At 46.1% G+C, this 22889-nt stretch overlaps 1 protein-coding gene across 5 annotated transcripts in view; it reads left to right on the plus strand.

Moving 5' to 3' along the window:
* Nucleotides 1-22889, plus strand: part of myo6a (myosin VIa) — a 265925-nt gene that overhangs the window by 112978 nt on the left and 130058 nt on the right. For all 5 annotated transcript variants that reach the window (XM_070889988.1, XM_070889986.1, XM_070889990.1 and 2 more), the window contains exon 4: nucleotides 9017-9090. In XM_070889988.1, coding sequence (XP_070746089.1) covers nucleotides 9017-9090 — 74 coding nt within the window. The remainder of the gene's footprint in view (nucleotides 1-9016; nucleotides 9091-22889) is intronic.

The following is a 22889-nucleotide window of genomic DNA, read 5'->3' on the forward strand; positions in this document are numbered from 1 at the left end:
TGCTGCATTTCCATTTAATACCTTAAAGCCTTCGTTTTTTTTCAACCATGTTGTGCATCAGGAAATCGCTTCAGTTCCTTTTCGGGTTTCAAAATGTCTGCATTTGAATAGCCAGCTATTTAGAATATTGGATAGTTAAACATTCAAGGGTAACATTAAAAAGCAGATGAAAGACAGAGAGTCCTTGGGAAAACTTAACCAGGTTGGCCACCATCAGTAGCTTCAGTCTTCTATAGCACTTGTTATTTAAACATTTTGTTTGTTAATTCTTGGGATGTGGGTGTCGCTGGCAAGGCCAGCATTTATTGCCCGTCCCTAATTGCCCTTGAGAAGGTGGTGGTCAGCCGCTGTCTTGAACCGCTGCAGTCCGTGTGGAGACTTCCCTTACCCGCCCCCCCCCCTACACTGTATCTTTATAAGTAAGAGTTCTGGTTTAATGTTAATGGGCCCAAGTTTCCACACGATAAAAAACGGGCGCCCCTCCGAGCTGGGCGCCCGTTTTGCGCGCCTAAAACGGCGCCGGAAAAAAAACTCGCAATTCTGGAGCGTTCTGCAGCTCCTTATCTGTTTGGCGCGGCGCCCAGGGGGGGGGGGCGGAGCCTACACTCGCGCCGATTTTGTAAGTGGGAGGGGGCGGGTACCATTTAAATTAGTTTTTTTCCTGCCGGCAACGCTGCTCGTGTGCGTTGGAGCGTTCGCGCACGCGCAGTGCGAAGGAAACATTGGCACTCGGCCATTTTTGTAGTTCTTTGTAGCTGTTTAATTTTTGAACATTTTTTAATAAAAGCACATTGCCATCAGCACTTGCAGCCTTCTCACTGTCTCCCCCCCCCCCCCCCCCCCCCCCGGCGAGAAGAACGGGTGCCTCCCCCCCCGCGGGAAGAACGGGCACCTCCTCCTCCTCTTCCCCCTCCCCCCCGCGGGAAGAACGGGCACCTCCCCCCCCCCTGCGGGAAGAACGGGCGCCTCAGGCTGACTGCAGCATTCTCCGTGCGTGAAGCACTTTCACACCGGTAGGAAGATGATTTATTTAATCTTATCTTTGCTTATAAATGTTTATTCAGGTTGGATTTATTTGTATAATATTTGTAGAAGTATAAATAAGGATTTATTGTAGAATTTAATGACTTCCCTTCCCCCCACCTCGTTCTGGACGCCTAATTTGTAACCTGCGCCTGATTTTTTAATGTGTAGAACAGGTTTTTTCAGTTCTACAAAAATCTTCACTTGCTCCATTCTAAGTTAGTTTGGAGTACGTTTTCACTGTGGAAACTTTGAAATCAGGCGTCAGTGGCCGGACACGCCCCCTTTTGAAGAAAAAATTCTGTTCCAAAGTAGAACTGTTCTACCTGACTAGAATTCCAGAAAAAAAAATGTGGAGAATTGCGATTTCTAAGATAGTCCGTTCTCCACCAGTTGCTCCTAAAAATCAGGCGCAAATCATGTGGAAATTTGGGCCCAATGAGTGGTGAAATGTGCAATGGGCTTTGCTGTACCATCATTAGAAAAGAGCATTGGTGTGATGACACAGCCCTATTTGACCAGTGTCTGGATGTGAATTGTGTCTGTGGTGGATCCATTGGTCAGGATCACGACTTGCATATCATCGTGGAGCAGACGGAGGATGGTGACAAAAGTTTGAGGGCAGCCGAAACGGAGGAGGACGCTCCATAATCCCTCATGGTTGACGGTGTCAAAGCCCTTTGTGAGGTTAAAGGCGGCCATGTACAAGGGCTGGTGCTGTTCTCTGCATTTCTCTCGGTGAAGATCATATCCGTTGTACCCCTCAGTGGACAGAATCCGCATTGTGACACTGGGAGGAGCTCTTCAGCCACAGGGAGAAGACTGTTGAGGAATCTAGCGATGACTTTCCCAGTGGCCGACAGCAGGGCAATTCCTCTGCAGTTACCGCAGTCGGACATGTCCCTATTTGTGAAGATGGTCATGATTACGGCGTCCAAGATCTCCTGGCATGCTTTCCTCTTTCCAGATTTAGAGAAATGAGATCATGTATTCGTGCCAAAAATGCTTCTCCGCCATACTTTAGTGCTTTGGCGCCTCTTCTCAATCTTCCTTGCTGCAATGCTCCATCTCATCCTTAACAAGCTCCCTGCTGGAGTGGAGCTAAATTATAGAATAGATAGGAATCTGTTCAACCTCCGCTGGCTCCAGGCCAGCTCCAAGATCGGCCCATCCTCTTGTCATCGAATTACAGTATGCGGGCGATGCCTGCGTCTGCGCACACTCTGAGGCTGAACTCCAAGCCATCGTCAACACCTTCACCGAGGTGTACAAGAGCATGGGCCTTACGCTAAACATTCATAAGACACAGATCCTCTACCAACCTGATCCCGCCACACAGCACTGCCCCCCAGTTATCAAAATCCATGACGAGGCCTTGGAGAACGTGGACCATTTTCCATACCTTGGGAGCCTACTGTCAGCAAGAGCAGATGTTGACGATGAAGTCCAACACCGTCTTCATTGCGCCAGCGCAGCCTTTGGTCGCTTGCGGAAGAGAATGTTTGAAGACCAGGACCTCAAACCCTGCACCAAGCTCATGGTCGACAGAGCAGTAATGATACCTGCCCTTCTATATGGTTCAGAAACGTGGACGATATACAGCAGATACCTCAAAGAGCTGGAGCAGTACCACCAGTGCTGCCTCAGCAAGATCCTGCAAATCCATTGGCAAGATAGACGCACCAACGTCCCGTGTTCTCGCTCAGGCCAGCATCGAAGCATTGACCACGCTCGATCAGCTGCGTTGGATGGGCCACATCGTCTGCATGCCCGACACGAGACTCACAAAACAAGCGCTCTACTTGGAGCTTCGACACTGTAAGCGAGCCCCAGGTGGGCAGAGAAAACGCCTCATGGACAACCTCAAAGCCGCCTCGATAAAGTGCAACATCCCCACCGACTCCTGGGAATCCCTGGCCCAAGATCGCCCAAAATGGAGGAAGGACATCTCTGAGCACCTCGAGTCCCATTGCCAAGAACAAACAGAAGCCAAGCATAAACAGCAGAAGGAATGTGCGTCAAACCAGATTCCCCACCCCCTCTTTCCTTCAACCACTGTCTGTCCCACCTGTGACAGAGACTCATTCCTGTATTGGACTGTTCAGTCACCTAAGAACTCACTTTTAGAGTGGAAGCAAGTATTCCTAGATTTTGAGGGACTGCCTATGATGATGATGACAATCATTAGACTCGATGTTATTTTACTGTGAACAGCTAATGTTTCTGAGTAGCTCTGGGCGAAACTGCAGAATTCTGCAACAACTTTGCCGCCATTTTCTCTATAAACTATTGCTTAAAGGAGAAGCATATTGTGGGAATGAGTCCTTTCGATGTAAACCAAGTTCTCCTCATTTAGAACAATTATTACTGACTTGTTCATCTGCCTGGGAGCAGACATGGTTGGGTTCAGTCACTTGCCAAACAATAACTTGGGATTTATAATGTACAACACACTCCAAGACTTGCTCCTGGTGCAGAGTTTCCCCATGTTAAACTTGTATAGAACTTTGGTGAGGCAACACTTTTAGGGCACTGTGCACAGTTCTGGGCTTCATATACCCTTGTTGGATCATACTTGGAGCATTGTGCACAGTTATGGGCTCCGTGTTCCATGGTTGGATCACACTTGGAGCACTATGCACAGTTCTGGGCTCCACAGTGAGCTGGGAGACAACATCAAACAAGAAATTAGGGATGCATGCAATAAAGGTACAGCAGTGATCATAGGCGACTTTAATCTACATATAGATTGGGCTAACCAAACTGGTAGCAATATGGTGGAGGAGGATTTCTTGGAGTATATTAGGGATGGTTTTCTAGACCAATATGTTGAGGAACCAACTAGACGGCTGGCCGTCCTAGACTGGGTGATGTGTAATGAGAAAGGACTAAGTGCGAAGCCCCTTGGGGAAGAGTGACCATAATATGGTAGAATTCTTCATTAAGATGGAGAGTGACACAGTTAATTCAGATTTTAGAGTCCTGAACTTAAGGAAAGGTAACTTCGATGGTATGAGACGTGAATTGGCTAGAATAGACTGGCGAATGATACTTAAAGGGTTGACGATGGATAGGCAATGGCAGACATTTAAAGATCACGCTGATGAACTTCAACAATTGTACATCCCTGTCTGGAGTAAAAATAAAACGGGGAAGGTGGCTTAACCGTGGCTAGCAAGGGAAATTAAGGATAGTGTTAAATCCAAGGAAGAGGCATATAAATTGGCCAGAAAAAGCAGCAAACCTGAGGACTGGGAGTAATTTAGAATTCAGCAGAGGAGGACAAAGGGTTTAATTAAGAGGGGGAAAATAGAGTATGAGAGGAAGCTTGCTGAGAACATAAAAACTGACTGCAAAAGCTTCAATAGATATGTGAAGAGAAAAAGATTAGTGAAGACAAACGTAGGTCCCTTGCAGTCAGATTCAGGTGAATTTATAATGGGGAACAAAAATGGCAGACCAATTGAACAAATACTTTGGTTCTGTCTTCACGAAGGAAGACACAAATAACCTTCCGGAAATACTCGGGGACTGAGGATCTAGTGAGAAGGAGGAACTGAAGGAAATCCTTATTAGGTGGGAAATTGTGTTAGGGATATTGATGGGATTGAAGGCCGATAAATCCCCGTGGCCTGATAGTCTGCATCCCAGAGTACTTAAGGAAGTAGCCCTAGAAATAGTGGATGCATTGGTGATCATTTTCCAATAATCTATCAACTCTGGATCAGTTCCTATGGACTGGAGGATAGCTAATGTAACACCACTTTTTTAAAAAAGGAGGGGAGAGAGAAAACGGGTAATTATAAACCGGTGAGCCTGACATCAGTGGTGGAGAAAATGTTGGAATCAACTATTAAAGATGAAATAGCAGCGCATTTGGAAAGCAGTGACAGGATCGGTCCAAGTCAGCATGGATTTATGAAAGGGAAATCATGCTTGACAAATCTTCTGGAATTTTTTGAGGATGTAACTAGTAAAGTGGACATGGGAGAGCCAGTGGATGTGGTGTATTTGGACTTTCAAAAGGCTTTTGACAAGGTCCCACACAAGAGCTTGGTGTGCAAAATTAACGCACATGGTATTGGGGGTAATGTACTGACGTGGATAGAGAACTGGTTGGCAGACAGGAAGCAGAGAGTCGGGATAAACTGGTCCTTTTCAGAATGGCAGGCAGTGACTAGTGGGGTGCCGCAGGGCTCAGTGCTGGGACCCCAGCTATTTACAATATACATTAATGATTTAGATGATGGAATTGAGTGTAATATCTCCAAGTTTGCAGATGACACTAAGCTGGGTGGCGGTGTGAGCTGTGAGGAGGATGCTAAGAGGCTGCAGGATGACTTGGATAGGTTAGGTGAGTGGGCAAATGCATGGCAGATGCAGTATAATGTGGATAAATGTGAGGTAATCCACTTTGGTGGCAAAAACACGAAGGCAGAATATTAAATTAATGGCAGCCGATTAGGAAAAGGGGTGTCATGGTACATCAGTCATTGAAAGTTGGCATGCAGGTACAGCAGGTGATGAAGAAGGCAAATGGTATGTTGGCCTTCATCGCAAGGGGATTTGAGTATAGGAGCAGGGAGGTCTTACTGCAGTTTTACAGGACCTTGGTGAGGCTTCACCTTGAATATTGTGTACAGTTTTTGGTTCCTAATCTGAGGAAGGCCGTTCTTGCTATTGAGGGAGTGCAGCGAAGGTTCACCAGACTGAATCCCGGGATGGCAAGACTGACCTATGAGGAGAGACTGGATCGACTGGGCCTGTATTCACTGGAGTTTAGATGGATGAGAGGGGATCTCATAGAAACATATAAAATTCTGACGGGACTGGACAGGTTAGATGCAGGAACAATGTTCCTAATGTTGGGGAAGTCCAAAACCAGGGGACACAGTCTTAAGGATAAGGGATAAGCCATTTAGGACTGAGATGAGGAGAAACTTCTTCACTCAGAGTTGTTAACCTGTGGAATTCCCTACCGCAGAGAGTTGTTGATGCCAATTCATTGGATATATTCAAGACGGTGTTAGATATGACCCTTACGGCTAAAGGGATCAAGGGATATGGAGAGAAAGCAGGAAAGGGGTACTGAGGTGAATGATCAGCTAAGATCGTATTGAATGGTGGTGCAGGCTCGAAGGGCCGAATGGCCTACTTCTGCACCTATTTTCTGTGTTTCTATATACCATGGTTGAATCACACTTGGAGGACTGTGCACAGTTCTGGGCTCCATATACCTTGGTTGGATCACACTTGGGAGCACTATGCACAGTTCTGGTTTCCATATTACAAAATGGATATAGAGGCACTGGAGGAAGGTGCAAAAAAGATTTATAAGCCTGATACCAGAATTGAAAGGTTATACCCATCAGGAAAGATTAAACAGGCTGGGATCTTTTCTCTAGAAAAGGGAAAACTGAGGGTTGACCTGATGGCGATCTATAAGATAATGAATGGGCTCGATAGGGTAGACGTAGAGAAGATGTTTCCAATTGTGGGGGAGACCAGAACTAGGGGCCATAAATATAAGATAGTCACTAATAAATCAAATAAGGAATTCAGAAGAAGCTTCTTTACCCAGAGAGTGGTGAGAATGTGGAGCTCGCTACCACAGGGAATGGTTGAGGCGATTGGCATGGATGCATTTAAGGGGAAGCTGGATAAACACGAGAGAGAAAAGAATAGAAGGTTATTCTGATGGGGTTCGATGAAGCGGGGTGGGAGGAGACTCGTGAGAAACATAAACACCACACAGATCAATTGGGCCGAATGGCCTGTTTCTATGCTGTAGACTCGATGCAACTCGATGTTTTTAACTCAGGGAAACTCTCCAACAGTGTTCACTTGTGCTCTCCCTTGGATACAGAAGTTCAGAGGCTGTTGCATGTCGCTTGCTCAGCCTGGGCTATTGCTGTGAGAAAGTCGGATGCCGTGTTTCGAAGCTCGGTACAATTTCACCAAGTCACATTTGCCCTAGTTACAGTCTGCTCGAGCTCCCCTTTTACACCACCAACTATACAAAAGCAAGTTTATTGAGCAAAGTATAATACAAAACTTGGGTGGATCTTTAATATTTGTTTCAAGCACTGTGTCGATGCTGACAGGTACTGCCTGTGTGGGTGAAGTAACAAACACTGAGGGATTAAGGATTACAGTTTCAGTTTAGATTGTTTTGGATCTTTTTGCAGTTAATTGTCAACATATGCAATAACTTCAATGGTGACGGTTTCATTATGCTTGTCTTCAAGATGGACATTGGCGGATGCTAGAAATCTGAAATAAACACACCAAATGCTGGAAGTTCTCAGCAAGTCAGGCAGCATCTTTGGAGAGAGAACAGTTAATGTTTCAGGTCGATGACAACAACTTGTATTTATATAGCGCCTTCAACAAAGTGAAACGTCCCAAGGCTCCCCACAGGAGTGTTATATGATAAAAATTTGACGCCGCATCGCATAAGTAGAAATTAGCGCAGGTGAGCAAAAGCTTGGTCAAAGAGATAGGTTTTAAGGAGCGTCTTGAAGGAGGAAAGAGAAGCGGAGAGGTTTAGGCAGGCGGTTCCAGAGCTTGGGGCCTCGGCAACAGAAGGCACGGCCACCGATGGTTGAGCGATTATAATCAGGGATGCTCAGGAGGGCAAAATTAGAGAGCAGGCATCTTGGGAAGGGGGAGAGGCGTTGTGGAGCTGGAGGAGATTACAGAGATAGGGAGGGGTGAGGCCATGGAGGGATTTTGAAAATAAGGATGAGAATTTTAAAATTGAGGTGTTGCTTGACCGGGAGCCAATGTAGGTCAGTGAGCACAGGGGTGATGGGTGAACGGGATTTGGTGCGAGTTCAGACACGGGCAGCCGAGTTTTGGATCACCTCGAGCTTACGTAGGGTAGAATGTGGGAGGCCAGCCAGGAGTGCGTTGGAATAGTCAAGTCTAGAGGTAACAAAGGCATGGATGAGGGTTTCAGCAGCAGATGAGCTGAGACAAGGGCGGAGACGGGTGATGTTACGGAGGTGGAAATAGGCGCATAGTTATGCAACGGATATGTGGTTGAAAGCTCATTTTAGGGTCAAATCTGACGCTAAGGTTGCAAACAGTCTGGTTCAGCCTCAGACCGAAGTTGGGGAGAGGGATGTAGTCAGTGTCTTGGGAACGGAGTTTGTGGCGGGGACCGAAAACAATGGCTTCGGTCTCCCCAATATTCAATTGGATTCAATTATTCATTAGAACCGATGAAAGGTCAGCAACCTGAAACGTTATCCCGGTTTCTCTCTCTCCACAGATGCTGCCTGACCCGCTGAGTATTCCCAGCGGTTTCTGTTTTTATTTTGTAAGTTTTGCTTGCCAATGATAATATAGCCATGCGTGAATTTCCACTAACCATTTTTTTCTCTGCTGTATTTATTCATGAGAATCCTTTGTTGTCTCAAAGCAGAGCTCGGAACCAAATTCTTTTGCAATTATAACTATGGATAAGTTTTTCTAAACTGAATCAGTAACATCATTCATCAGCTCTTTCAGCGAGTTACTTAGTTACCTCAAAATGGGAAGGATGTCTGAAAGCTACATGCATCCTGCCTTCGTGCCACTGTGAATATGAAAAACTGGAATTTGGAGATTTTTCACAACTCAAAATACATCCAAATGTATTGATGCAGTATGTGCAAAAATTGGCAGTTTGAGCCAAATTTGTGGTGTTGCCAGCAAACATCATCGTGGTGAGAATTAATATTCTAATTGGCAGAGAGTTTTTTGTCCTTTTTCTCCAGAAAGAATGCCTGGCAGAATCCATCCTGTTGGATGTCGCTTCTGTGCTTGTAGGCGTTCATTGTTTGTGTGCAGGAACCTGTGATACGGATATTAAATCCTTCGAGACAATTGCTCAAGCATTGAATTCCAGTTATCGATATACACAGGCTCAGAGGCGCAGCTGACATCTGCTATGCGGCACTGCCTCGCTTGAACTCATCAGTTTCTTTCTGCATTTTTATTCCCCCAGGTGGCCTTATGTATTTAAATGAAGCTACGCTACTGAACAATGTCAAAGTGCGCTACAGCAAAGACAAAATATACGTGAGTAATGTGAGCCGACCCGACCTCCCAAATGTTCCTCGTGTGTTATGCGTCCAACAATGTATTGCCCACAAGATGATGTCATGATGTACCCTAGTGTGACCCCACACACCTGTTGCGGACACTTCCACAGGAACAGGGGTAGGCCTCCATTCAGTCCTTCGAGCCTGTCCCGCCATTCAGTTAGATTGTGGAATCATAGACATTTACAGCACAAAAAGAGGCCATTTCGGCCCATCGTGTCCGCGCCGGCCGACCAAGAGCTATCCAGCCTAATTTCACTTTCCAGCTCTTGGTCTGTAGCCCTGTAGGTTACGGCAGTTCAAGTGCACATCCAAGTATTTTTTTAAATGTGAGGGTTTCTGCCTCTACCACCCTTTCAGGCAGTGAGTTCCAGAACCCCACCACCCTCTGGGGAAAGAAATTTTCCCTCAAATTCCCTCTAAACCTCCCCCCCAATTACTTTAAATCTATGACCCCTGGTTGTTGACCCCTGTGCTAAGGGAAACAGGTCCTTCCTATCCACTCTATCCAGGCCCCTCATAATTTTATACACCTCAAGAAGGTCTCCCCTAAGCCTCCTCTGTTCCAAAGAAAACAAACCCAGCCTATCCAACCTTTCCTTGTATCTAAAATTGTCCAGTCCTGGCAACATCCTCATGGCAGATCTGAACCTCAGCTCCATTTTCCTGCCTTTGCTCCATGCCCCTGTGTTACGTTTGCCGAACACAAATTTATCAATCTCAGTCTTGAAAGCTCCAATTGTCCCAGAATCCACAGCCTTTTGGTGGGGAAAGAGTTCCAGATTTCTGCTACCTTTGTACATTTGTGTCCTTTAGTTTTATGCACTGTCTTGCCTCATGGTTGCTTGACTGTACCAGTGGAACTTTTGCTTTACCAGCAATAAGTACGTCGAATGAAGAAGAGAATAAATATTAGAAAACTTTAACAATGAACTCTTGGGTTGTTGCTTGTTTGTGTAATTTTTATCGATCATAAGCAATGTTCCCTGTAATTTTTCTTTTGGGGCTGCGTTTTCCATTCAAAACTCTACGCGGCATCTTTTTTTCAATATAAAAAGCCGTCTCGCTGGCTGCGCGTGACCCCTGGACCGTCGCGCCGCGCCGTGTGGCCATGCGGCTTTAAGGGAACGCTGATCATAAGTTGTGTTTCTGTTACGAGTTTTGTTGCACTATTCAGCCCATGGCTCTGGAGCCTAGTCTTCAATACTTTTTCCATTCAGCCAAAAGGGCAAGCAGTTAGCCAGCTTTAGACCTCTTCTTCATCCTTATAGTAACCGTGAACCAGGGAGTGTAATGAAGGTTCACCAGACTAATTCCTGGGATGGGGGGATTGTCCTATGAGGAGAGATTAAGTAGACTAGACTGATATTCCCCAGAGTTTAGAAGAATGAGAGGTGATCTCATTGAAACACACACACACTTCTTTCAGGGCTTGACAGGGTAGATGCAGGGAGGATGTTTCCTCTGGCTGGGAAGTCTAGAACCAGGGGTCACAGTCTCAGGATAAGGGGTCGGCCATTTAGGACTGAGATGAGGAGAAACCGCTTCACTCAGAGGATGATGAATCTTTGGAATTCTTTAGCCCAGAGGGCTGTGGAGGCTCAGTCTTTGAGTATATTCAAGACCGAGATCGATAGATTTATGAATATTAAGGGAATCAAGGGATATGGGGATAGGGCAGGAAAGTGAAGTTGAGGTCGAAGGTCAGCCATGGTATTGAATGGTGTAGCAGGCTCGAAGGGCCGAATGGCCAAATCCTGCTAATTCTTATGTTCTTATGAAGCAGCCAGTAGAAGATAATTGATGAGGAGAGACTTAAACATGGGGACCTGAAGTTTCAGCTTAAAAATGCAATTAGAATTATCTTGACTATTTGGCAAAACTTTTGTTCATTGCCAAATACGGTACTGTCGTGGGATCTGAATGCTTCATGGGGTTTGTGTGGTCTTGACTTTATTTTGACTGTTAAGCAAATCTTTAAATTGAAAAGTGGGTTATTGTATTGTGGAAACTGCATCTTGAGAAAGGTGAGATGAGGTTCTCCGTCCAAGTGATCAAATGGTGTCTGACATGACTGCAGATGGATCACTTAAAGTCCTAACTTTCTATAAACACACTCATCTATGCCTTTGTTACTTCCAGACTTGACTATTCCTTCCTTCCCCCCCCCCCCCCAATCTCTCTTGGCTGGCCTAAAATCTTTCACCCTATGTAAACTTGAGCTCATCCAAAACCTGTATCCTAACTCGCACCAAGTCCTATCACGCATCAGTCCTGTGATCGCTGAGCTACAACGCCTCAATTTTTAAATCCTCATCCTTGTTTTCAAATCCCTCGGCTTCACCCCTCCCTATCTCTGAAACCACCCCCAGCCCCACAACTCTTCGAGATGTCTGCACTCCTCCAATTCTGGGCTCTTGCGCATTGCCAATTTTCATTGCTCCATCATTGGCGGTCGTGCCTTCAGCTGCCTAGGCGCTAAGCTTCGAACTCTCTCCCTGAACCTCTCCGCCTCTCTACCTCTCCTACTCCATTATGACCCTCTTTACAACTTACCTCTTTGACCAAAGTTTTGGTGACCTGTCCTAATATCTCCTTATGTGGCTCGGTGTCGAATTGCGTCTGATTACCCTCCTGTGAAGCGCCTTGCAACGATTTACTACATTAAAGGTGCTATATAAATGCAACTTGTTGTGGATCACAGGTAGTCCAGGCCCAGGGTTGCAGCTTTTGATGAATATAGCAGCAGTTTGTCCATTGAAGATCAATGGACTATTCATTGGTGAGAAAGATTGGGAAACGTGAGCAGACCTTGACGATGGGGGGAGATAATTGGCACTAGTCTGAGGCAGTGTGTGGGACTGTGGTACGTGTTTGAGACAGGGTGTGGCATACTGGTAAAAGTCTGAGGCAAAGGTGTGGGACTGTGGTCAGAGTGGATCACCCATCATCATCATCGGTAGTCCCTCGAAATGAGGATGACTTGCTTCCACGCCAAAAAGGGATGAGTTCACAGGTGTTTCAATGGAGGACCTAATATTCCAGATTCCGAACTACATCTTGAAGGGTGGAAGATGTCTGTGCGTGTGCTGGCCGTTGCACACCAGCCACCACACGGGCTTGACAGAGCTAGGTCTTGGTCCAGTGGCAAGGATTAGCCAGGATGACTGGAGACCAGCTCTGCTGCACGGACCTAGTGTGGGCTGGCCCGTGCTGCCCCTGGCCCTGAATTCACGCCTCTCCTGGGCCCCGATCACTTCCCTCTACAAACTCTTGCCGCTCCTTCACCCCTCCTGCTGTGCCTGCCCGCACTGCAATCAGCGACTTGGCTTCGCAGCAGTCGCCCTCCTACAGCAGCACGCGCTGCTCCCTGCAGTGGCACCGGCCTGCTGATGGTCTTGCAGATCACCAGCATGTACTTGGGTGGGATTCACTGTTCCGTGGAAGGCGAGGTTAGAGTCGATGCATGAAAGAAAGCTGCAGATTTGGTAGCTGATTGAAGAGATATGGATGGAAGTGTGAGGTTGTCAGGGAATTGTGGGAGAATCGGTGTTATGACTTTTAAGGCTGTGAGATCAGAGGACAGTAGGTTGATGGTATGAAGAAGTCTGGAAATACAGTGGAGAGACCATTGCGGTGCATTGTTACTATCGTGTGTGATGTTTTACAACAAGAATGACGAGCAGGGTGTTGGGGTTTTCTGGTGGCTGACACCCCCACTAACTGGCCAATTCCAAAGAGGAATGATGGTGTTTTCTGGGACAAAACCATGATGTTCGTCAAAAAGAAAGAAGGATTTATATAGCGCCTTTCACAACCACCGGATGGCTCGAAGCGTTTTACAGAAAATGAAGTACTTTTGGAGTGTAGTTACTGTTGTAATGCGGGAAACATGGCAGCCAACTTGAGCACAGCAAGCTCCTATAAATAGCAATGTGATAACGACCAGATAATTTTTTTATGATGTTGGTTGAGGAATAAATTTTGGCCAGGACACCGGGGATAACTCCCCTGCTCTTCAAAATAGAGCCATGGGATATTTACATTCAGCTGAGAGGGCAAACGTCTCGTCCGAAAGACGGCACCTCTGACAATGCAACACTCTCTCAGCACTGCACTGGGAGTGTCAGCCTCGACTTATGTGCTCCAGTTCCTGGAGTGGGACTTGAACCCACAACCTTCTGACTCTTTAGAGTTCTGAAATTCTTTGAGGATGTAACGAGCAGGGTGGATAAGGGGGAACCAGTGAATGTGGTGTATTTGGATTTCCAGAAGGCATTCAATAAGGTGCCACATAAGAGGTTACTGCACAAGATAAAAGTTCATGGGGTTGGGGGTAATATATTAGCATGGATAGAGGATTGGCCAAAGAACACAGTCAGGATAAATGGGTCATTTTTCATTTGGCAAACAGTAACTAGTGGGGTGCCACAGGGACTGCTGCTGGGGCCTCAACTATTTACAATCTATATTAATGATTTGGATGAAGGGACTGAGTGTATCATCAGCAAACTTGGCTACATTACAAAGATGGGTGAGAAAGCAAGTTGTGAGGAGAACACAACATTTGCAAAGGGATATAGACAGGCTAAGTGAGTGGGCAAACATTTGGCAGATGGAGTATAATGTGGGAAAATGTGTGAGGTTATCCACTCTGGTAGGAAAAATAAAAAAGCAAATTATGATTTAAATGGAGAAAAATTGCAAAATGCTGCAGTACAGAGGGAACTGGGGGTCCTTGTGCATGAAACACAAAAAGTTAGCATGCAGGTACAGCAAGTAATCAGGAAGGCAAATGGAATGTTGGCCTTTATTGCAAGGGGGATAGAGTATAAAAGCAGAGAAGTCCTGCTACAACTGTACAGGGTATTGGTGAGGCCACACCTGGAGTACTGTGTGCAATTTTGGTCTCTGTATTTAAGGAGGGATATACTTGCATTGGAGGCTGTTCAGAGAAGGTTCACTAGGTTGATTCCAGAGATGAAGGGGTTAACTTATGAAGATAGGTTGGACCTGTACTCATTGGAGTTTAGAAGAATGAGAGGTGATCTTATTGAAACATATAAGATAATGAGGGGGCTCGACAAAGTGGATGCAGAGAGGATATTTCCACTCATGGGGGAATTTAGAACTAGAGGACATAGTCTCAGAATAAGGGCCCAACCATTTAAAACTGAGATGAGGAGGAATTTCTTCTGAGAGATGTAAATCTATAGAATTCTCTGCCCCAGAGAGCGGTGAAGGCTGGGTCACTGAATATGTTTAAGGCGTAGTCAGATATTTGAGCAATAAGGGAATAAATGGTTATGGGCAGGGAAGTGGAGTTGAGGCCAGGATCAGATCAGCCATGATCTGACTGAATGGTGGAGCAGGCTCGAGGGGCCAGGTGGCCGACTCCTCCTATTTCTTATGACACAGGCGAGTGTGCTACCCACTGAGCAATGAACTGGTGATGTGAATGGGTGAGGGGGTGGAGTGGGGAAAGCAGTTTTGCTGTTGGTGCAATGTTATGAATGTAGTACATTGTAAATTCGGACCTGTGAATAGACCAAGGTGACTTTGTGCTAGAAATTGTGGACTTAACCATAAAGTGCTGGTATCGGTGGAAATCGAGTTATACAATGCTGGATACCCAAGGCAAGGCTGGTCGGGTGTCTTCTGCCTGGTGATAGAGGAACTGTAGGAAGTCGTCAGTTGGATTTTTCTTCAGCCTCTGCAGAAATGTCAGCATTTAAAAATCCATTGTCTTTCAGGTTAATGTCTTCTGACTGTTGTTGGGATGGTTGCTTACTTGCTGTGGGTGTCACCAGGGAGTGGTGTGTCGTGGCAGTATCTACATGGTGTTTATTTTTATTTTTGCTTGGGCGTGGGGAGTGTTATGAATGCAGTGTGTGGTGCAGTTGGACTTTGCTGGTGGTTTCATTCTCGTGGTTTGAGAGCAGTACTGTACTGGTAGCCCGATATAGTGTGTAGAGCTGCTGCGTCTATACAGCTGAAATATATTTAAAAGAAAAATTGCAATCATCTACAATTGATTGGTTTCAGCCATTTCATTAATATGGGTATTTTTAATAATATTTTGTAATAAAAACTTTTAAATAAAAGTTACAATGGGAGACGTGTCACGGTTAAAATGACTGGGCGGCGATAGAGTCTCATTTGCTCAGACATTATGGGGAGAGGGCAGGAAAGTGGAATTTTTGGCCAAGATCAGATCAGCCATGATCTTATTGAATGGCGGAGCAGGCTCGAGGGGCCAAATGGCCTACTCCTGCTCCCATTTCTCTGTTCTTATGTCGGATTCTAGTATTAAAATGCTACGGGTATCCTCAGAAGGTTGATACTTGCGCAGATTGCAAAATTGTGGTCGGTTAAGGCCGACAAAAAAGCTTTCCGTTCCCCCACGCCCCCCCCCCCCCCCTCACTACTCATTGTGATTTGATGAGTTTATTTTGTCCTGTGACCATTAGTATACCAGTAGGTAAAGCATCGAGTGTATGTGTACACACGTCAAATGGACAAAAGGCCTTCAGCTTTCAAAAATCTGAATCAACCCCAAGAAGCTGATGACGAGAGAGAGAGAGAGAGAGAGAGAGAGAGACCCTGATCAGAATCCAATAATAGTGGAATCGAGTCGGAGCATAGCAACAGGACTAGGCTCTCGAGCCTGTTCTGTTATTCAGTTAAATCATGGCTGATCTGGATCTTAACTCCATCTACCCGCCTTGGCTCCGTAGCTGACTAACAGAAAGCTATCAATCTCAGGTTTGCAATTCTCAACTGGCCCCCCAGCCTCAGCAGCTTTTTTTGGGGTTGGGTGGCCGGGGGTGGGGGGGTTGCGGGAGAAAGAGTTCCAGATTTGCCCTACCCTTCATGTGAAGAACTGCTTCCTGACGCCAGCCCTAAACGGCCTGGCTCTGATATTATGGTTATGCCCCCTTGTTCTGGACACACCCCACCACACAAAACAGTTTCTATCTACCCTATCAACTCCTTTAATCATTTTAAACATCTCAATTAGATTTCCCTTCAATCTTCTATGCTCAAGGGAATATAAGCCTGGTCTATGCAACCTGTCCTCATAATTTGACCCTTGTTTAGAGCAATTACATGGAAAATGTAACTTAAGCTGCTGGTATACCTAACTTGGAGAAAAGAACATAAGAAATAGGAGCAGGAGGAGGCCATTTGGCCCCTCGAGCCTGCTCCGCCATTCAGTAAGATCATGGCTGATCTGATCATGGACTCCGCTCCACTTCCCTGTCCGCTCCCATAACCCTTCACACTCTTATTCCTTTAAAAATCTATCTATCTCCACCTTAACTTTATTCAATGACCCATCCTCCACAGCTCTCTGGATTAGAGAATTCCAAAGATCCACGACCCTCTGAGAGAAGAAATTCCTTCTCATTTCTGTTTTAAACGGGCAATCACTTATTCTGAGACTTTGCCCCCTAGTTCTAGATTCTCCCATGAGAGGAAGCACATAAGATCATCTCTTATTCTTCTGAACTCCTATGAGTATAGGCCCAACCTGCTCAACCTTTTTTCATAAGACAACCCCTTCATCTCAGGAATCAACTTCGTGAACCTTCTCTGAACTGCCTCCAATGCAATATATCCCTCCTTAACTCATAGGCAGTCCCTCGAAATCGAGGAAGACTTGCTTCCACTCCCATAGTGAGTTCTCAGGTGACTGAACAGTCCAATATGGGAATTATAGTCTCTGTCACAGGTGGGACAGACAGTCATTGGAGGAAAGGGTGGGTGGGGAGTCTGGTTTGCAGCATGCTCCTTCCGTTGCCTGCGCTGTTTTCTGCATGCTCTCGGCGATAAGACTCGAGGTGCTCAGCGCCCTCCCGGATGCTCTTCTTCCACTTAGGGCGATCTTTGGCCAGGGTCTCCCAGCTGTCGGTGGGGATGTTGCACTTTATCAAGGAGGCTTTGAGGCTGTCCTTGAAATGTTTCCTCTGCCCACCTAGGGCTTGCTTGCCATGTAGGAGTTCCGAGTAGAGCGCTTGCTTTGGGAGTCTTGTGTCGGGCATGCGAACAATGTGGCCCGCCCAACGGAGCTGGTCGAGTGTGGTCAGTGCTTCAATGCTGGGCATGTTGGCCTGATTGAGAACACTGATGTTGGTGCGTCTGTCCTCCCAGGGGATTTGCAGGACCTCGTGGAGACATCGTTGCTGGTATTTCTCCAGCGATTTGAGATGTCTACTGTATATGGTCCACGTCTCTGAGCCGTGGACCATATACAGTAGACACTTGTAGACACAGAAGGGCGGGTATCACTACAGCCATGTAGACCATAAGCTTGGTGCCACATTTGAGGGCATGATCTTCGAACACTCTCTCAGGCGGCCGAAGGCTGCGCTGGCGCACTGAAGACAGTGTTGGACCTCGTCGTCGATGTGTGCCCTTGCTGATAAATAAGGAGATTAAAACTGTACACAGTACAGGGTGTTGGTGAGACCACACAAAAAGAAGCACAAGTACCTGAGCAAGCGAAGGGGAATCCGAATGTTGAAAGGGTAAAAGGCATTTTCTAGGGGGAAGGGTGTCAGGGGTCATGCTTCCTAAGGAAATGTTGATTTTTGCTGCATTTTTTCAGCACTTCTAAAATTTACCACTATGTTCCATTTCTTTCAGCCAGAGAGGAACTTGTGCTGAATATTATTGAACGTTATTTGCCACTGGAAATTTATTTTTCGTGGTAACCACGAGTAATCTATTACCAGGAGGCAAGTTTTGTTCATTTTATTTAAAAAAAAAGTAACTTCATATCAAATAGCCGCGTTCCCCACATTACAACAGTAACCACACTCCAAAAGTTCTTCATTGGCTGAAAAGCGCTTTGAGACGTGCGGAGGTCTTGAAAGGGGCTATACAAATCCAAGTCTTTTTTTAAAATCTTATTTTTGGCCCCTAGTTAAGGACTCTCCCACAAGTGGAAACATATTCTGTATGTTTACCCGATCGAACTCCTTCATGATTTTAAAGGTGTTGACCAGGTCACCCCTCAGCCTTCTCTATTCTGGAGATAAGAGCCCCAGCCGGTCTCGTCTTTAGAGGAGCTAAGCCCCACCTTGCCGTGTAATTATTCCAGTCTGTGCTACAAGCAGCACATTTGGAATTGTGGGCACTCGTTCCACATGTGGCACCCATTCCCCCTGATGCACCAACTCTTCGCACATTCTTGGATGGGCTTCCCTGAAAAATGTGGGAACCTTTACTTTGAAATTAGTGCATGCTGGTTAATTTGAACACAACTGATAAATGCAAAAGAATAAAACAGTCTCATAAGCGCAGAGGTCCAAGAACAAGGCCCCACCAGCACCCGCTTGGGGCAACCAGGACAGGGCCATATCTTTCGGCCTCGCCAGCAACGCACACATTTTGAGAATGAATAAAAGTAATATTCCAGTCTCCAGCTCCTCTCCCTGGTCACTCTTTCTCCTCCCCCCAATCTTTCCTCCCTACTTGTCGCTCAATTTAACTCGGCCTCCTTCCCTCACCCCTGCACCTCAGTACAAGTGGGTGCTCTTCTAGCCCTCATTCAACCCTGGGGCCGAGGCAGCTGAAGGCATGGCCGCCAATAATGGGGCGACAGATATCTGGGATGGGTCAGAGGCTCAGGGCTGTGGAGGAGAGCAGGTGCGAACTGCGCATACAATGTAGTTTGCTCCCGTGGTTGCCAGCAGCACCTTCCATGGGGGAGATAATTAGTTGAGGAGAGACTCCGGAAACAGGAGTGTGGGGGCATTTTCTCTGCTCTCTGGCTGGAAAGGATGTTGAAGCTGTCGAGAAGGTGCAGAAGAGATCTACTGGAATGGTACCAGGGATGAGAGACTTCAGTTATGTGGAGATAGAAACATAGAAACATAGAAAATAGGTGCAGGAGTAGGCCATTCGGCCCTTCTAGCCTGCACCGCCATTCAATGAGTTCATGGCTGAACATTCAACTTCAGTACCCCATTCCTGCTTTCTCGCCATACCCCTTGATCCCCCTAGTAGTAAGGACCTCATCTAACTCCTTTTTGAATATATTTAGTGAATTGGCCTCAACAACTTTCTGTGGTAGAGAATTCCACAGGTTCACCACTCTCTGGGTGAAGAAGTTCCTCCGCATCTCGGTCCTAAATGGCTTACCCCTTATCCTTAGACTGTGACCTCTGGTTCTGGACTTCCCCAACATTGGGAACATTCTTCCTGCATCTAACCTGTCTAACCCCGTCAGAATTTTAAATGTTTCTATGAGGTCCCCTCTCATTCTTCTGAACTCCAGTGAATACAAGCCCAGTTGATCCAGTCTTTCTTGATAGGTCAGTCCTGCCATCCCGGGAATCAGGAGATACTGGAGAAGCTGGGGTTGTTCTTCATAGAGCAGAGAAGGTTAAGAGGAGATTTGATAGAGGTGTTTAAAATCATGAATGGATTTGATAGAGTAAATAAGGAGAAGCTGTTTCCTGCGGCAGAAAGATTGGTAGCCAGTGTATACAGATTTAAGGTGATAGGCAAAAGAACTAGAGGTGACACGAGGAGACATTTTTTACGCAATGAGTTGTTGTGATCTGGAATGCACTTCTTGAAAGGGTGGTGGAAGCAGATTCAGTGGTAACTTTCAAAAGAGAATTGAATAAACACTTGGAAGGGGAAGAATTTGCAAGGCTTGGTGGAAAGAGCAGGTTAATGGGACTAATTGGATCGCTCTTTCAGAGAGCTGACACAGGCATGATGGCCTCCTTCTGTGCTGCATGTTTCTATGATTCATTGTATGGTTCTATGACTCTTCCTGGCGTAGAGGCCAAGGGTAGCCCCATAAGTTCAGGCACCAGAAACACGGCTTTCTGTACTGAATTTCGCAAATGCTGGCACCCGGATTGCGTCTCGAGCTCTCAGTGCATTTGCGCATAATATTCAGTTGCAGTTTTATAATTATTGGATTGCTGACAGGGCCAATGTCCCTACAATCCACCTCTTCATTATTTCAAACACACGCATACACACAGTGGCTTCTTTCCTTTTTTTTAATAAACTCCTTGTCTGGGAGACTTCATTAAGTTCCTTGTATCATGTTGCTTAATTAGGCCGCTTCAAATTACAGGGCTGTCCCTTGCCATCTACACCAACAAATGACAGCTGGGGAACGGAGGAAGTACGAGAGCTTTGTGGTCGTGGCCCCCCCCCTAATGGGACTTGGAGGCACTGCAGCTAAAACTTGGAAGCACAACTCTCTGTGCTCCCTTTGCCTCCATATATTTTTCTTCTGTCCTCCACAATGTTTCCTTTAATTTATTTTGGGTGCGGGGCCCCTTTCATCATCATCATCATAGGCAGTTCCTCGGAATCGAGGAAGACTTGCTTCCACTCTCAGTCAGTTCTTTGATGGCTGAACAGTCCAACACGAGAGCCACAGACCCTGTTACAGGTGGGACAGACATTTATCGAGGGGAGGGGTGGGTGGGGCTGGTTTGCCGCACACTCCTTCCGCTGTCTGCGATTGACCTCTTCACTCTTTTTGCGTTGAGACTCATTCTAAAGCCTGCCGGTGACACTTTCAGTGATAGTTTAAAGAGATACCTTTAATTGCATCTTTGGGGGAAAAGACGCTGTATTTTCTGAAGTCACAACATTTTCAATGCCAGTTTATTTCCCGTTAACTCCTCTGTTTCACCCGAGAAGATCTTTGGGCTAGACTTTCCACTTCAGATCGCTGGGCTGGTGCCCATATATTGGCCAAATAATCGCCCATTTTGCTTCAAAAGTGGAAAGTTGGGCGATCATCAAGGCTGACACATCGCCAAGGCTGGAACATCGCCCATTTTTTGGGCCCTAGTGATCAGAGTGGAAAATCTAGCCCAAACTGTATCTGTTTCTCTCGTCCTATTCAGACCCAACGTTGCTGACACAAAGTCCTTCAAGTCGTGAAATACAGAGCTGATGCAGCTATTTGTGGTGTTGTGTACATTCTTTAAAATAATTGACTGATATTTTGGCGCCAGGATCTGTACATCACTGTCAGTACGAGCGCTGCCAGTTTATCTAAGAGTGATATCCCAGTTTATTCTGAGTTTTTTTTTAGTCCATTTCTGACAATCCAGTTTTTAACGACAATCCGGTAGTTTCATGGTCACCATTACGGTCACTAGCTTTTTATTCCAAATTTATTTAATTAACTGAATTTAAATTCCCCCAGCTGCTGTGGTGGGATTTGAACTCATGTCTCTGGATCATTAGTCCAGGCCTCTGGGTTACTAGTCCACTATTCTTCCGTGTATTGAGAAGATGGCACAGTTGTCGTGTTGGCTTCTCTTCTGGTCCTCTAAACATGCTGACTTGGCTCTGTGCACCTGTGCCATAATGCAACTAGTATTATGCAGCTGTAGACCGAAGCCATTGCACTCCTACACGAGCATATAATGACAGTGGAATACTCTGCTCATCAGCTGGAGAACTGGTCTCAGACTTTGCAGCTGGCCTATAGGGAGAGCAGTGCTATCCAATAATCTGGGAGAATTGTGCACACATGTCATGTTAGCATCAGTCTCCCCGGACCTGTTTAATGAGGGACAAGGCCCTTCTGATTGGTATTGGATCTTAGAAGTCCAACATTGACTGATTTGAATGTGTGATGAATACTGCACATCTAATTACCGTCGAATGTTTTTTGGCTGTAATGAGCTCTGGATCTGAGTGGTCCTGGCGGAACCCAAACTGGGCATCAGTGAGCAGGTTATTGGTGAGTAAGTGCCACTTGATAGCACTGTTGACGACACCTTCCGTCACTTTGCTGCTGATTGAGAGTAGATTGATGGAGTAAGCGGCCGGATTGGATTTGTCCTGCTTTTTGAGGACAGGACATATCTAGGCAGTTTTCCACATTGTCAGATAGATGCCAGTGTTGTAGCTGTACTGGAACAGCTTGGCTAGAGGCACGGCTAGATCTGGAGCACATATCTTCAGCACAACAGCCGGGATATTGTCGGGTTCCATAGCCTTTGCTGTTTCCAGTGAGCTCCGCCGTTTCTTGATAACATGGAGTGAATCGAATTAACTGAAGACTGGCTTCTGTGATGGTGGGGAGCTAAGGAAGAGGCCGATATGGATCATCCACTCGGCACTTCTGGCTGAAGAGGATTGTAAGCGCTTCAGCATTGTCTTTTGTATTCACGTTCTGATTGAGGATGGGGACTTTCATGGAGCCTCCTCCTCCTGTTCGTTGTTTAATTGTCCACCACCATTCACGATTGGATGTGACAGGACTACAGAGTGTTGATCTGATCCATTGATCGTGGGATCGCTTAGCTCTCGATAGCATGCTGCTTGTTATGTCCAGAATAACTCCATGAGACTGTGTTGTAAGCTCAAACCATTGTGACCTTGGTCTCTTTAATATAACTCCAAAGTGAGGCAGCAGCGTGGTGGACTGCCTTTTATACTTGCTTGCACTGGGGTACACAGGTGACCCATAAGTCTTCCACAGGTGTGCCCTTTAGTGGCAAGTCTTACACAGAGGTGAGGTTCACATACATAACACTGCTTCCGCTGTTTAGAGAGTCAGGATAAATGGTTCATTCTCTGGTTGGCAATCAGTGACGAGTGGGCACGCAAGGATCAGTGCTGGGACCCCAACTATTTACAATCTATATTAACGACTTGGAAGAAGGGACTAAGTGTAACGTAGCTAAGTTTGCTGTCAATACAAAGATGGGAGGAAAAGCAACAAGTGAGGAGGACACACAAAACCTGCAAAAGGACATAGACAGGCTAAGTGAG

The sequence above is a fragment of the Pristiophorus japonicus genome, chromosome 9 (genome assembly GCF_044704955.1).
Source record: "Pristiophorus japonicus isolate sPriJap1 chromosome 9, sPriJap1.hap1, whole genome shotgun sequence".
Lineage (NCBI taxonomy): Eukaryota > Metazoa > Chordata > Chondrichthyes > Pristiophoridae > Pristiophorus > Pristiophorus japonicus.